The sequence below is a fragment of the Toxorhynchites rutilus genome, chromosome 3 (assembly GCF_029784135.1).
Source record: "Toxorhynchites rutilus septentrionalis strain SRP chromosome 3, ASM2978413v1, whole genome shotgun sequence".
Taxonomy (NCBI): Eukaryota; Metazoa; Arthropoda; class Insecta; order Diptera; family Culicidae; genus Toxorhynchites; species Toxorhynchites rutilus.
In genome coordinates, this window is record NC_073746.1 from 188,192,509 (window position 1) to 188,206,204 (window position 13,696).

The window sequence follows — 13,696 nt, forward strand, 5'->3', positions numbered from 1 at the left end:
TTTGCAGTGTTTCGACATAGTTGAATTGCAATTAACAAATTTATACTCCACAATCGTTCTATTTTGCGTCACACCATTTGTTGAGCTGTTTGGTCTACGTGTCAATCATTCTTGGCATTGTTTATCTAAACTGATTAATACATTTCCATCGAACGGATATGCTGATAACGTGAAAAGATACATAATTCCGGAAATGATATAAGTTGCGTATAGGTTAAGTTGCTACGATTCAAAACTATTGTCTGCATAGTTTCCGTAAGAGAGGATAGTGAAGCTCAGTACCATAGAGTTACGAAACAAAACAATCGAATAAATAACGATACCAACTAAATCTATGAAATACTGGGATGTGTAGCGCATACATTATTTTTACGAATCAATAGACAACGTATCTACATCGAACTTAAAACTTACTTGTCTCTTCATATCGTTGGCTCTACTATAATCTAAATCTAGCTTCGAGAATGGCGAGTGATAGTAGGGATTACTTTTATATATTAAGTTACCGTATTCGTTTACGAATGGCGGATAATCGACAGGATATTGACGCCTATTAAAAAATTGATAAGATGAAGATGATGATGGCAGATTGGTCAACGATTGTGAGAGAATCGGATTGGATGCATAATGCTGCGACAGGATATTTTTCGTTTGGGACAGGACACTGTGTGGCTGGGAGTGTACATTTGGTGTGTTGGAGAACGTATTGCTGTAGATCGGCGTGGATAGCAGGTAATCTGACGAAGGGCGGTAGTCTCCGATATAGTTCGCCACATTGGGAGTGTTGAAATTTGGCAGATGAGTATTAACATTTGGATAGGAGCAGAAATTTGCTGACATTGGAAATACGTTTTTGTACGTTGGTGCTTGTGGAGACGGTAGCGGAAGTTGTGGTGGTTGGTTAGGTGTTTGATAAAGTGACGGATGACTAACTAGAGAATCAACAGAGCCGATTTGTCGATGCGTCATTGTGGGCGTCTGCGCATATCGCATGTTCAATATATTTGATGATCTGGATAATGACTTTGTGGTTTCGTTTAATAAATTCGTAATATTGGCTGATTGCGTGTATAGGTTTGCTGCATTTTCTGACAGATTACAGTAATCAACTAGTGAGCATGATGGCAAACCGCTTATACTATAACGTCTTGCTGGTAATCGTCCTGAACGATCCAACATTGTTGTCGGTGCATAATTAGAGCTATAATTTGGCGGTTGTCCCTGGTAAATATTTCTCATTAATTCTGGACTCGTTGAGCAGGTCTCGTAATCAAACATCTGAAATTTGTGTTGAGAGGAGAAGAACATGTTTTGTTCAACGCGGTATTTTGATTTCGTATTTTTTTCAGAATTCAATAAATGGGAGAGCGAAAAGTAAATATAATCTAGGACTTCCAAGAATGGATCGGCTAAAGTTAGCGCTCAATTACATCCGAACACTTACGGGTGCGGATCCCTTTTTTGTTCTAACATTATAGCGAAGAAAAAGGTTATTGCACAAACAGCAAAAAGGTTTCGTATACCAACGCAATAAGTTACTTTTCACAGCCGGTATTACTATCACTAATCACAGCATATGATGTGCTTGAGTATAGAGCCATTATTACCGACAAGTTTCGTCAAAAATGCAAAATTTTTTGACGAAAGAATTATTGATCATCAAAATATATTCAAATGCATTATTTGCAGAGCTCGTGTCAGTTACAGTTAACCAAAAAAAAAACACAAAAAACAAAAATCGATTCTGTTGAGTTGTATAGAATAGTTCCATAAACAATCTATCGATTAGCGTTTAGGTTTGTGACGGTAATTATATTGGCATTTCCGCTTTTTACTGGCCCTTACATTATTTTCCAATTGGAATTGTGCTCAATAAGGCGATTTTATCTTAGTTATCCGATCGATCGTAAGCACATGTTGAATAATAATTCTTTCGCCAAAGAAACTTATTATCAAATAAACAAGTAAGTGAGCGAGTGTCCGATTACAAAACTAAAAGGATGGCGTCGCAAAACGTTGCAATCGCACACGTGTATATTACTCTGAATCATTTTTGAAAGAGTTTGTGCCTAATGTAAAGTCGATTTACTCTTTCAAACAAATGATTGTTGAACGAAATCAAACGAGTTCTGAATATTCTAATAATCAAATTTGTCGCATGATGTTCAATTGCTATATATTTTAACTTCTCGCAAAAACGATCGTAACTAAAACATAAATCTGCTCTGACAATGATGCAGTTCACTCCACATAATAACACTATTTGAACGCAAAAATATCGTATCGTGAAGGCTAAACTCACCTGCTTCTGGGCCATGGCTTGCATTTGTTGGAACATTTGGCGCTCCTCTTCTTTACCTTTTCAGTAGTTTGCATTGAAAAAAATATGGGTTGTTTTAGCTCCAGCACTGATTGAATATGTTTGTGATTATATATCTATCTACGCGTGCAGTTCCACTCGAATTGTCACAGTTGAGGTGGACACAAAAAGATTTTAAAAATAGCTCTTTATTGAAGCACTTACCCATGCCTTTGCTTTGCAGCATCTCCAGTAATTTTTTGATGCTTTCATCTCTGGCTTGTAAAGTTTGTTTCTGCGTTTCTATCCTCAGTTCGAGTTCCTATGTCGGTATGAAGAAGTGAGTATAATGGAAAGGAGACAAGAGTTCATTATTATGAGAAGCTTTGTACGAACCATAACGGATGTCGCAGGAAGATTTCAAGCTACAAGTTAACAACATGCATTGAAAATAGCGCAGTAATAAAAATCACCAGACGAATGAACCAAAAAAGGCATCATTTTGAAATATTTGTTATCATGAGTATATTTCGTTTCGCTTTCCCATTCATTAGAAATCTGTCAAGTGTCATTCTAATCAAAAGCTCTCGTCAAGATATTCATCTCAAAGCTGACGAATAGTGCCAACAAACACTTACCTTGATTGTGTCGCGTAGAATGGAAATTTCACGCTGAAGATGCTCGTTCTCTGCATATAAGGCTTCCATTTGTTGCTGCATCTCAATGTTAGGTGCTCGCATTCTTAGACGGAGCTCCTCCTCCAGCTGACGTACCAGCATTGCTTGTTTCTAGGGTTAATTTAAATGCGAGCGTTTTAGAAACATAACTTCTAATTAACTCATCATTGAGAACTACCTGATTTTCACTGTTCAAAAGCTTCAACTGATCATTGATAAGACTGTATTTGGCGCTCTCCTCCTTGCGCAGCGCCCGTTCCTTTTTCAGCTCCGGAGACCAAAATGTTTTAATACTGTGCATTGAACTACCTAGTTTTTGATTCGTAAGTTCAAGTTCTTTTTTCAGATTTCCTAGCTCACGCTGTAAGTCGTTGTTTTGTACTTGGAGATCGCCGAGATAGCCTCGGTCGGGCATACCTGCAAAGCACGAACATTCAATAAATAGACTTTATGACTGCCTAATCGAAGTATACTCATATGACTCGGACTTTGTCTTGCAGGGCGGCCGTACAGCTCCTCCTCCAAGTAGAGCCCTCGCTCTAGGGAACGATCCCGGGAGCGATCTCGTGGCTCTCGAATGGGAATAAATTCACGATCGTGCGGATCGACCAGTCCCCGGTCTAGCGACTGGTACCGTGTCCCTGTAAAGTAATTCGTAATTAAACTGTTGTCTGCACTTTATTCGTTGGTTGTGTATATATAATTTCATAGAAAAAAAATCACAGACATCATATTCTGACAGAAGTGAATCGTGTGGCGTGTGAATCTTTTGAGAAACGTCTCCAGTTTGTCATATAGCACAAAGGGGGGGGGGGGGGGGGGGGGGGGGGTGGTGTGTTTGCTCCCAGCTAATATATCGTAAAGATTCTCAATAAACGTTACCTCAATAAAAATTGACGCAGAAAAAAATATCTTATATTTTTATTATTTTTTAACACATTTTTAGAGTATATCGAACTTATTGAACACCCTGTATGTCAAGTTCTAATTGAGAATCAGTTCAAATACCTGATGTTTGTATGTGGACTGAAAGCAGAAAACAGTCCGAATCGGGGAGTGGAATAATATCACGTTGGAGCCGATTTCTGATGAATGTCAACAACTTCTGAATCTTCTGAACGACGATGAAATAGGTCTATAACAGGGTATGCAGTTGAGCGAAAACAGTTCGGTGGGAACACTCCCGATCAAAACATGGATCAATATTCACAAACCTAAGGTGCCGGTCCAGCAACGTCTTATTGGAACTGTGGTGCCATGCACTATTCTGAAGACTATCGGTGCAAGCCGATGGTAACCAGAAACGTACAGGTAAACGTCCGAAGAGGAGAAAGATCTGTGAAAGCGGAAGGAAACACACTTTAGGCCACTTTTCAATTTTAAACTTCATCGGCTTTCAGCGTCATTTCCGAGCTGATATGGAGACAGATCGGACAACCAAAAACAAGCCCTACAACAGTCCAAGCTGAGTGTTCATGTAAAGTTGTGATCAAGGGGGAGAAGCGTCATGGACGATTTTTCGTGATCAAGCTGTGAATCATTCTTTTTGGACCCAATCGATACCTTCGTCTATGGATTAGCTCTGCTATCATCTCAGCATCCAATATCGATCACTTTTTCCGGCGGGGTTCAGCAATGAACCTTCCTCTGTAAATCTCTGTAACTCCTCTGTAACAAGCGCTAGATCACCCAGAAATGCAAAAATCGAAACAGCTGTCCAGGTACCGGCTATTCACCCCTGCCAAGACCGCCAATAAGGCTTGATCCGCACCCGTATCAATCGATTGCTACCAACACAAACGCCGTCAGGGCGCACCATGAATCATTTTTAACTCTCCGATCTCCTTCATTCGGGACTGAGAGTGAACATAACATAACAAAGAGTGAAAAACTATATTCGATGCATGAATATTCCTTTGGAATCTACGCAATCTGCGTGTATGTATGATTTTATTTTCCCTTCTACTCTCTTCTATGTTAGTATTCAAACCTTGTATCGCTTGTATCCATCAGGTATGGGCAAAATCGCATCGAAATTCGTTCAACAACACTCATTCACAGATAAAACTCTTCTATTCTCCGTTTATGCCTCATTTTATTTGAGACAGAAAATATCCACCTATCATCTTCGCAAAGTTCATTCTCGAGTTAAACGGAAAAATACTGTCTCGATTCCACTCTTCTATCCTCAGAGAATTTTGCATTCCCTCATTTGCCTCACGGAGTGACGTTAGATGGTGAGAGAATCAAATTGGAAAGTTTTGCTTGAGCCAGTGCTTGTCTCTGTAAAATCATTCGTTTTTCACTCAAATAGCAATCATTGAGCCTCGATCGCGGCAGTAAAATATATGTAGATAATTGAAATCGAGTTGTTTCCTGTGCACTATTGCAATGACATTTTATTGTTTCTAGTATGAAACGATCTAAGCCAACACAAAAGACCATATTAACGCAAGTTATTGGTGAGTGGAAGGTAGATTAATGTGCACTTGAATGCTGACAAGGAAAAAAGTACAAGAGGAAATAAAATCATACATACACGCAGGTTCAGAATATTTTGACTCACTCGTTATTTTGTTTCGTGCGATCCTTCCAAAGGAGTATTCATTCATTGAATGTTGTTGTCCACTCTTCATTTTGTTATGTTCACTTTCAGCCCCGAATGAAGATATTCGGAGAATGAAAAATGATTCATCGTGCAATCTCACGATTGCTTGCTGCATTCTTTTCGCCATGATTATTCCAAGCAGATACAAGAGTGATTTATGATTAGGTGTGGAAAAATGAGCAAATGAACTTTTCCATACTTGGTATCCTTCATAATTCAACATGGTCAGGGTTCTGCCAAATCGAACCAAGCGCCAAAAGTATTGTTTTGAAATACTTCAATTTGAGGTTTATGCTCCTACCAATTAACCGTGGCTGATCAAATCTATTATTTTATCACTCACTTGTTACAATCACTTGTACAAAGCACTGAAATTATTATGAATATAGAAATAAATGACTTTAAGTTTTGGTATACATCCACTCAGTGTTAATTTTGAGGCTTATTATTTTCTTTTCAATTCTTCCTTAACAAAATTACGGGTCAGAATAGCAGATTCATCTATCGAGTCTGAGATTGTCTTCCTGTTAATAATAAGACCTGCAGCTACGTACTGCGATTCAAGGAGAGTTTTGTATGCATCTTTTTTTAAAAAAACTATGTGGGATATGACTTCTAGTTAGCAATTTCATGGTTCCCAACATCAGTCTGTTGACTGTCGATAGATCGGGAACAACAGCTTCAAACGATAGCAATCCTAACTTATCATATACATTTTGATGTTTGATTTTAATATGCCACTTAAAGTTCCCATAGTTCAAAACTTTTTGCTCGTAAATGCATTTGTTATCGGCAATGCACTTGCGTTGGCTTGGCTAATTGAACGAATTTCGCTGCGATTTTCCCATACCTGGTCACAGTCCCCTCTATTCTACGCCGCGAGTGACGTGAGATAAAACGTTTGAAAATGCGTGCCATTCTCGCTCAAATGGAACATCATGAGTGGTTTTTCGAAGAAAAAAAATATTTAAGGAAAATATGGCGTTACTGTCGGAGCAGTTCAAATCGTATAGCGGAAAACGATGTACTTTCGCAGATTCCCCGATACGTGATGCTGCTGATCAGGGTTACCAACTATGGGTTTGAAAAACCAGGAAAATGGAAATAAAAATTAGGAATAAATGAGGGTAGCTTATATTGGGTTTTCCGGTAAATTCGTGCCGGTTTTTGGGGAGGGAGATGAAAGAAATGAGCGCCATTGTGGCAGCCATTTGTGGCTTCCTTCCACCTTCACCTTAATAAATGTCGACACTGTACCCGCGATAACGCGAATCGCTTAGTAATAGATAGATAATAGACAAAAAAAAGAGTAAGCATTATACATCCATAGTTTTCATATTATATAGTTATGATTTCCAACCAGGAAAACTTTGACAGTGTATTTATTACGGATATTTTTTTATTCTGATAAAGTAGAAAGTACAAAAATCCGGGAAATCAGGATAATCTAAGGAAAATTAGGCAAAATTGAGTGTATGTCAGGTTATCAGAGAACATGACGAAAAGTCTTGGAAATTCGGAAAAATCAAGAAGGTTGGCACCTCTGCTGCTGATTCTACAATGGACAGGGAGATAACGGATTATTAAAAGCGACCTCTTTCAGCATCAGTACGAGATGTGGCAGAAAAGCTAGACACCTCAACGACTAACGTTCAGCATGTCAAGGAGAGAATGAGACTCGTTGGAAGCAGAAGCAGCCAAAACGCAGTACCTGCTGTACCTTATCATGGAAACCTGAATGAGTGAAAGCAGTTTACACCGAAAATTTCGACCTTCCTGATTATAGTGAGAAAGTGGAAAAATGTCTCGTCCATTCGTTATGATAGACACAATGAATGGCTAAATCCATCTTGCTGGCAGACAGATGACATAACCGACGTAAGACGTAGGATTACATAGTATATTATGTTGCTTTTTATTTATATTCAAGTTCAGATTCAATGTGAGTAAACTGAATGCATGCACTGAGCAAACCATTCACAAAGCAGCGAAACAATAAAATTTACAAGTTGATTTTCAGCCTCAGCATTGACATGTACGGTTGTTTGCTCGCTGTCTTGAGCTGAAATACTGAAACAATGAATGAGAATCCAAGTTGTTTTTCAGTATCTCTTAGCAAAATTACATCTACACCTCTTTCAAACACATTATTCTCAAACAAATGATCCACAAATTACTACATGGGTTGAAAAGTCTCGGGATTTTTTTATGAAAACAATCGTTTTTTGGGCAAAGCTGTGTTTATTCCTCAATATACATTCATTCGAGGGCAATACACTTGGCATAGCGAGCTTCCAGCATTCCCTTTCTGTAGTACGAAACGTCTAAGTCAGTGGTTTTCAACCTTTTTTGCTCCATTCCCCCTTTACGGGAATTAATCCCAGTGCTTTCCCTCCTATCGGTATTTCGAAAGAATGTCTGTAGCATATTAGAAAAATAATAAAAGAATACAAACGGTTTTGATTTTATATTTGTATCTGATTACGAAAAAAAATATGAAATCTGTTAAGTCAGTATGGCACCTACTCCTGTTCTAGAGAACGTCGTAAAAGAGCATACCTCATGTCATCTTCGATATCCAGTCTGTTACGGCGTTGTTCCCATCAGCAGCAGTGTAGGAAATCCATATTCACATAAATACTACGCAAAAGACAACAACTCTCGTAACGCTTATTCCTTATATCAGGATAAGAATCGATCATTTGAAAATGAATGAGGTTGTTCTGAAATCGATCCCAAACTTTCGTCTCTGCCAGTCGGAAGGGTTTCCAAACCATGTTCAGAACTTGTTCTTAGATGTAAGGAAAATATGTTTCAAGTTTAACTTGTTCTAAAAAGTCTTGACAAATGCTGTATAATTTCCTTTTCTATGGTCCTCTGTACTGTTTCGTCGTCTGTTCCATCATCAGTCACTTACGAAAGCTTTTTGAACATTGCGAAGTTGTTCAATTAAACATTACATTTAAGATTTGGAAAAGTTTGCCGAGAATCGCAAATTTTAGCGTAACTGTGGCAATTCCTGCTAATCATTGCCATCATCAAACCGAAGTAAATGTGCAATATTCCCTTGCACAATTCCCCCCTTTTAATGATTTAATTCCCTACTAGGAGGGAATTCCCCACCGGTTGAAAACCAATGGTCTAAGTCTTCGAAATATGCATCAGTGCCACTCTGCTGCCTGTCTATTGGACTCAGGAGTGTGGAGTGTGGATCCACGTTTCATCCATTGTCACATAACGTCGAAAGAAGTTCACTAGATTACGCTTCAACAACGACAACGGCTGTTGAATCATCCACGCGCCGTTATTTTTGGTCGACGGTCAGCAAACGCGGCCCCGATCGCGCGGATAGCTTTTCATGTCCAAAATGTCATGCAAAAGGTATCCCTCTCGTTCTTTTGAAATGCCATCGCCCTCAACTAACCAACGTAACTTCACTTTACGATCGTTAAAACGAGTCGATGTACTTGTTTTACGATTTCTGGATTCGTAGCCTCTTTTGGCCTTCCAGAGTGTGATGCATCTGCCGTGCTTGTACGACCCTTTTTAAATTCACTAAACCACCGATAAATTGTTGTTCTCGAAGGAGCAGAAGTGGAATATCATTTCATCAACAGATGCATTGATTGTTAAGGGTGTTTCCCATAAAAAACAATGTTTGATCAAAATACGATATTCCTCTTTTTACATTTTCTACACGAATACAAATACATGAAATGTGATGAAACTTCCCACATAAGCTAGTGACAGATGAACCTCTCGAAATGAATCTTATTTTTTTAGTGGCGCCATCTGTTGAAAAATTCCGTTACTTTTCAACCCATGTAGTATACTGTGCAGCACATTTCGCATAACGGCAATAGACAATCCGAAAATCCGTTGTGTGGTGGTGATGAAGGCGAACAAACTTCCACCTTCAAATTTCAACCGAAGAATACAGCTGTCACATTCTTCACACTCAGTTTAAATTGTGCTGCACTTGGACGCCACTTTGAACTCAGAAACAATGTACGAATTCGCGATCATTGATCGATCGGTAAAAGTCACAAACAAGTCACACATTCCTAAATTCACTTGAGTACTCTGTTAGCAAAACATAAGCCATACGACGAGAAAAATGGACACGTCTCTCCAAGCATTTATTTGTTGTGTTGTGAAACACTGAAATCGCGGAAAACACTCGTTTAACTGCCGTACGATGAGTTGTGCTTGCTGTTCGTCTATCATAAAAAGTATGTATTTAAACTCTTCAGTAGAATTATTTTACGCAAAGAAGATGCTTTATCATCAGAAGCAGAAGAAGCATCATTACTAGAGAGTGTAGGCACCATCCAGTAGGCAGGAGGGGGGTACCACAGGGAAATTTTTGGGAGAAAGGAGACTGACAATATAAGATATCCGAAAATGTCCATCATTTGAAACAAACTATCTGACCCTGCGAACTTCGTCCCACCCACAATTGATATATTGATATAAATCATTTCGAATTTTTTTTCTGTATTATAGTGACTTTCAACTCTTTTTGGCTGGTTCGTCACTGTTACTTCCATTTTTTTGGAAGAATGTCGGGAGTGAGAATTGAACTCATGACCCTTAGCGTGAGAGGTATGGATGTTACCACTACGTCAAATCACCTCCTGAAAATCATTTCGAACACTCAAGTTCCCACAGAAATTATTTTTATGTATGTAATCTATACTCGCGGTATATAATTTATTTTTGGACATATAAACCTGATGCAGACTAAGACGCATCAATCCTGAAACTAACTGTTTAAATCCGTGTCTCCGTTCTTGAGTTAAATCGTGAGGAACGGACCCCAAATCATTTTGATTTATATAGATCAAGTTTATAAATACATAGTTACCTTCACTTGATTTATTTGAAACTCATTGTTGAAAAAAATGAAACATTTTGATTTTAAGTTCATTGTGAAAGCATAAACATAAACGAAACATAACCGTTATTGAATTGAATAAAAACATTTTTCTTTTGAAATTCATTTCGAATTATTTTTAAGCAATTGTTTATTTTCATTCCTCATCTTGGATTTCAGTTCTGAGAGCGCTATTGCTTCGTTGCGCTGTTGTGGGGTTCGAAGAGACAGACGGTGGTTCCACATGAAGCTAGAAACCCAACCTCTTCCTGCTAGTTTTTCAACTTTGTTGAATTCGTGCTGGAGGTTGTTGGCTTCCGAAAAATCGAACGCCATGCGCCGTAAATCTTTGGGAGTCATACCATAGAAAACTTTGTCCAGTGGCCTGCAGATCCTCAGACTGCTCACTCGTAAATACCTATCTAAACCGCACTAGATGCTCGCTGACACATTCCAGCAGAAGTAGAAATGTCAATAAAAGAAGATTCAAATCATAAATCACTTTCTCTTCCTCATAGTCGATTCAGAAATACCGAGGTCTGCCGCAATCCAACACTTCGAGACTCCCTCCCGAATCCTCTGTCGGGCCATTTGAACATTTATGGAGTGCATTTCTTCAAATTGGTTCTCTTCTTGTGGGTCCCGTTAAAAATTTTGGTTGAAAACATGCGAGCTTTTACTCTACAGCCACTGAACACCTTTGCCCCACAAGCAATTTTTGAACTAATCGAATTTTTTAAAAAAGCTCTTGAACTTTTTCACAAAAACGAATACGCACTATCATCTATTATAGAATGAAGGTTTCCTTGACCGTGTAGTTTCGAACTTAACTTTCCAGTTATTGTAGGTAAGTAAATCGTCATCTCCAAAACTGAAAAAATTAGATCAAAACATCGCAAAACTCTTTTTACCTCATAACTTTTTGCCACTTTCATGAAATGTATCTTTTTTTATATGTGTGAGCTGCTGGTGTAATAATGTATCAAACGACTACACTGTTGTCGAAATTTTATGCTTGTTTGCTTCAAAATGGCCAATGCGCACCTTTGCCCCGCATTACTCTTTTACTTGCGTCATTTTTATTAGTACTAAGTTGTAGTATTTAGTTTGTATGCCAAATAACACTCCTTGAATGCATTCTGAGTAGCAAGCTCTAGAATACGCATGACTACAGTGCAAGTCGGAAGAAATTTATTTGACGAGAAATTCCCCCGACCAGAATGGAAATCAAATCCGAACCCCCATCATGTCAGGTGTGACGCTAACCCTTTGGCCACGGGAGCACGTTATAGAGTTATCGAGCTTTAATTTTATTGATACAATTAACAATCAAGTTTATTAGTCATTTTTCTGAAAAAATTAGAATGCCACCAGAAACCTCTAACTGTTAAGTTTTTTTACTCAAAAATGTTACTTAAATCCATTAATTCAGGAGTTTCAGGACTAAAAATTATATACATTTTCCGTTTTTTTTCACTGTATATAATCGAGCAAAGAAAATTGTTTCTAGTTGTTTTTTATGCATATAGTTTTGGTTTTTTGAAAAAAAATATGTAGAAGAAGAATTTTATTTTGTTTTAATCTCTTTAAAGTCATATAAAAATATAATAAAATGCAAATAAATAGAAGTGATAGAGGATCATATTTCATGAAAAAAGTCCTTTTACGCATATGTTCGAATACCAACAATGACAGAGTTATTGAACTTTTTTCTTTGTTTCGGGCTCTGTTTGCCCGTAATTTTTGAATTAGAACCAGTTTATCTAATTCAAAAATTACTGTTGAATTTTCACCGAATTTAAACAGAATTTTCTGCTGGCGCTCTAAAATCGCAGTTTTTCTACATAAAAATGACTCCCAAATAATATCGTACATTTTTAGCAGCCCTAAAAAAATGAAATATTCCCAGATACCTTCCCAGAAATCATTGGTTAAGTAAAAGACTGAACTAATATCCCAAATACAGCGAAAAAAAATATTTTTTCTAGGTGTCAATATAGTTATTACGGCCTTATAAAGGGTTGAAGGTAGGGGAAAAGCGGTTAAAATAAACACACTAAGGAATATGCCCGTTTACTGCGTCCACATACCGCTGCAATCTCCGTTCTTCGGAAAATATCATAGCTTAACTTATTGTTGTTCAAGATATCAAACGGTTTCTATTATAAAAAAAAATTAAAATAGTACATATTTGATTATAAGAAAAAAAGTTGTAAAATCGAATATTTTTTCATCGTGCGGTTAAAATGATTACATGGTGGTGGTAAAATGAACACCTGTACATATTATGCTGAATGGGTAAGATTTATACGTTGTTTCATGTCCAAATTTGTTTGAATCATTGTTGAGAAAGTAGGTATATGTATGAAATAATCTGGGCCCATCCACCTAGAGTAGTAATTAGAATTTTCTCATACGTACAAAAACGTAGTAAGAAAAACATAACGCTTCACATATTGAGGTTTGGTTTAGGTTGAGGTGGCATATTTTCCAGGGTCAAAGTAACAAAAGGAACCCTTTGAAGAGCAACATGTGATATGACCCATACCTCGCTATACGGCCGCTCTTTATACGGCATTTTGCTATAACGGCGCTCTTCAATTCAGGCACTTTTTCGATTTACGGCCTAAAATGTTTCGTTATAACGGCAACAAAATTTTGAGGATTGGTTCAAATATCAATCTTGTACAGAAGTTAAAAAATATTTGCGAGACTATAACTTAAGCAACAACAAAATTAGGTGTGTATACATACATATATTCATGTAACATGAAGTTGTTTCATTTTTAATTGCAGATTATTGTTGGTTTTCATGTATGTATGTTGTATGTATTGTACGTTTATATTTATGTTATGAATGTATTTTTGTTTTAAATGTAATAAATTTAAATGAACTTGATTTTTGATTCAAATGAAATAAAAATAACAAGATAAAATGCATTTTGAATGATAAACCATGTTACATATTTGACAAATTTGGAACCGATTTGATTGAATTTGTATAAACTTGTGGTAGAATAATTGATTCTTTATACGGCTTTTCGCTTTGCGGCCAAATTTCATGGAACCGATCTAGGCCGTAAACCGAGGTATGGGTGTATCAGCTTTAGAAAACATAACAGTGTAAGTCGTTATCCGGTGGTGGCTCATTTTGCTCCAAACAACGAAGTACTTTCGAACAAGAATTAATCGTTGAAATCAAACAAAATATCTGTTTACCTCTCATTGAATATGTG

At 37.5% G+C, this 13,696-nt stretch overlaps 1 protein-coding gene across 7 annotated transcripts in view; it reads right to left on the bottom strand.

Annotated features, from left to right (window-relative positions):
- The window catches only part of LOC129780022 (plectin), a 90,715-nt gene that overhangs the window by 48,656 nt on the left and 28,363 nt on the right, over positions 1-13,696 (bottom strand). For all 7 annotated transcript variants that reach the window (XM_055787874.1, XM_055787871.1, XM_055787873.1 and 4 more), the window contains exons 5-9: positions 3,450-3,617; positions 3,155-3,393; positions 2,938-3,087; positions 2,525-2,621; positions 2,303-2,358 (exon numbers count right to left, since the gene is read on the bottom strand). In XM_055787874.1, the coding sequence (XP_055643849.1) occupies positions 2,303-2,358; positions 2,525-2,621; positions 2,938-3,087; positions 3,155-3,393; positions 3,450-3,617 (710 nt within the window). The remainder of the gene's footprint in view (positions 1-2,302; positions 2,359-2,524; positions 2,622-2,937; positions 3,088-3,154; positions 3,394-3,449; positions 3,618-13,696) is intronic.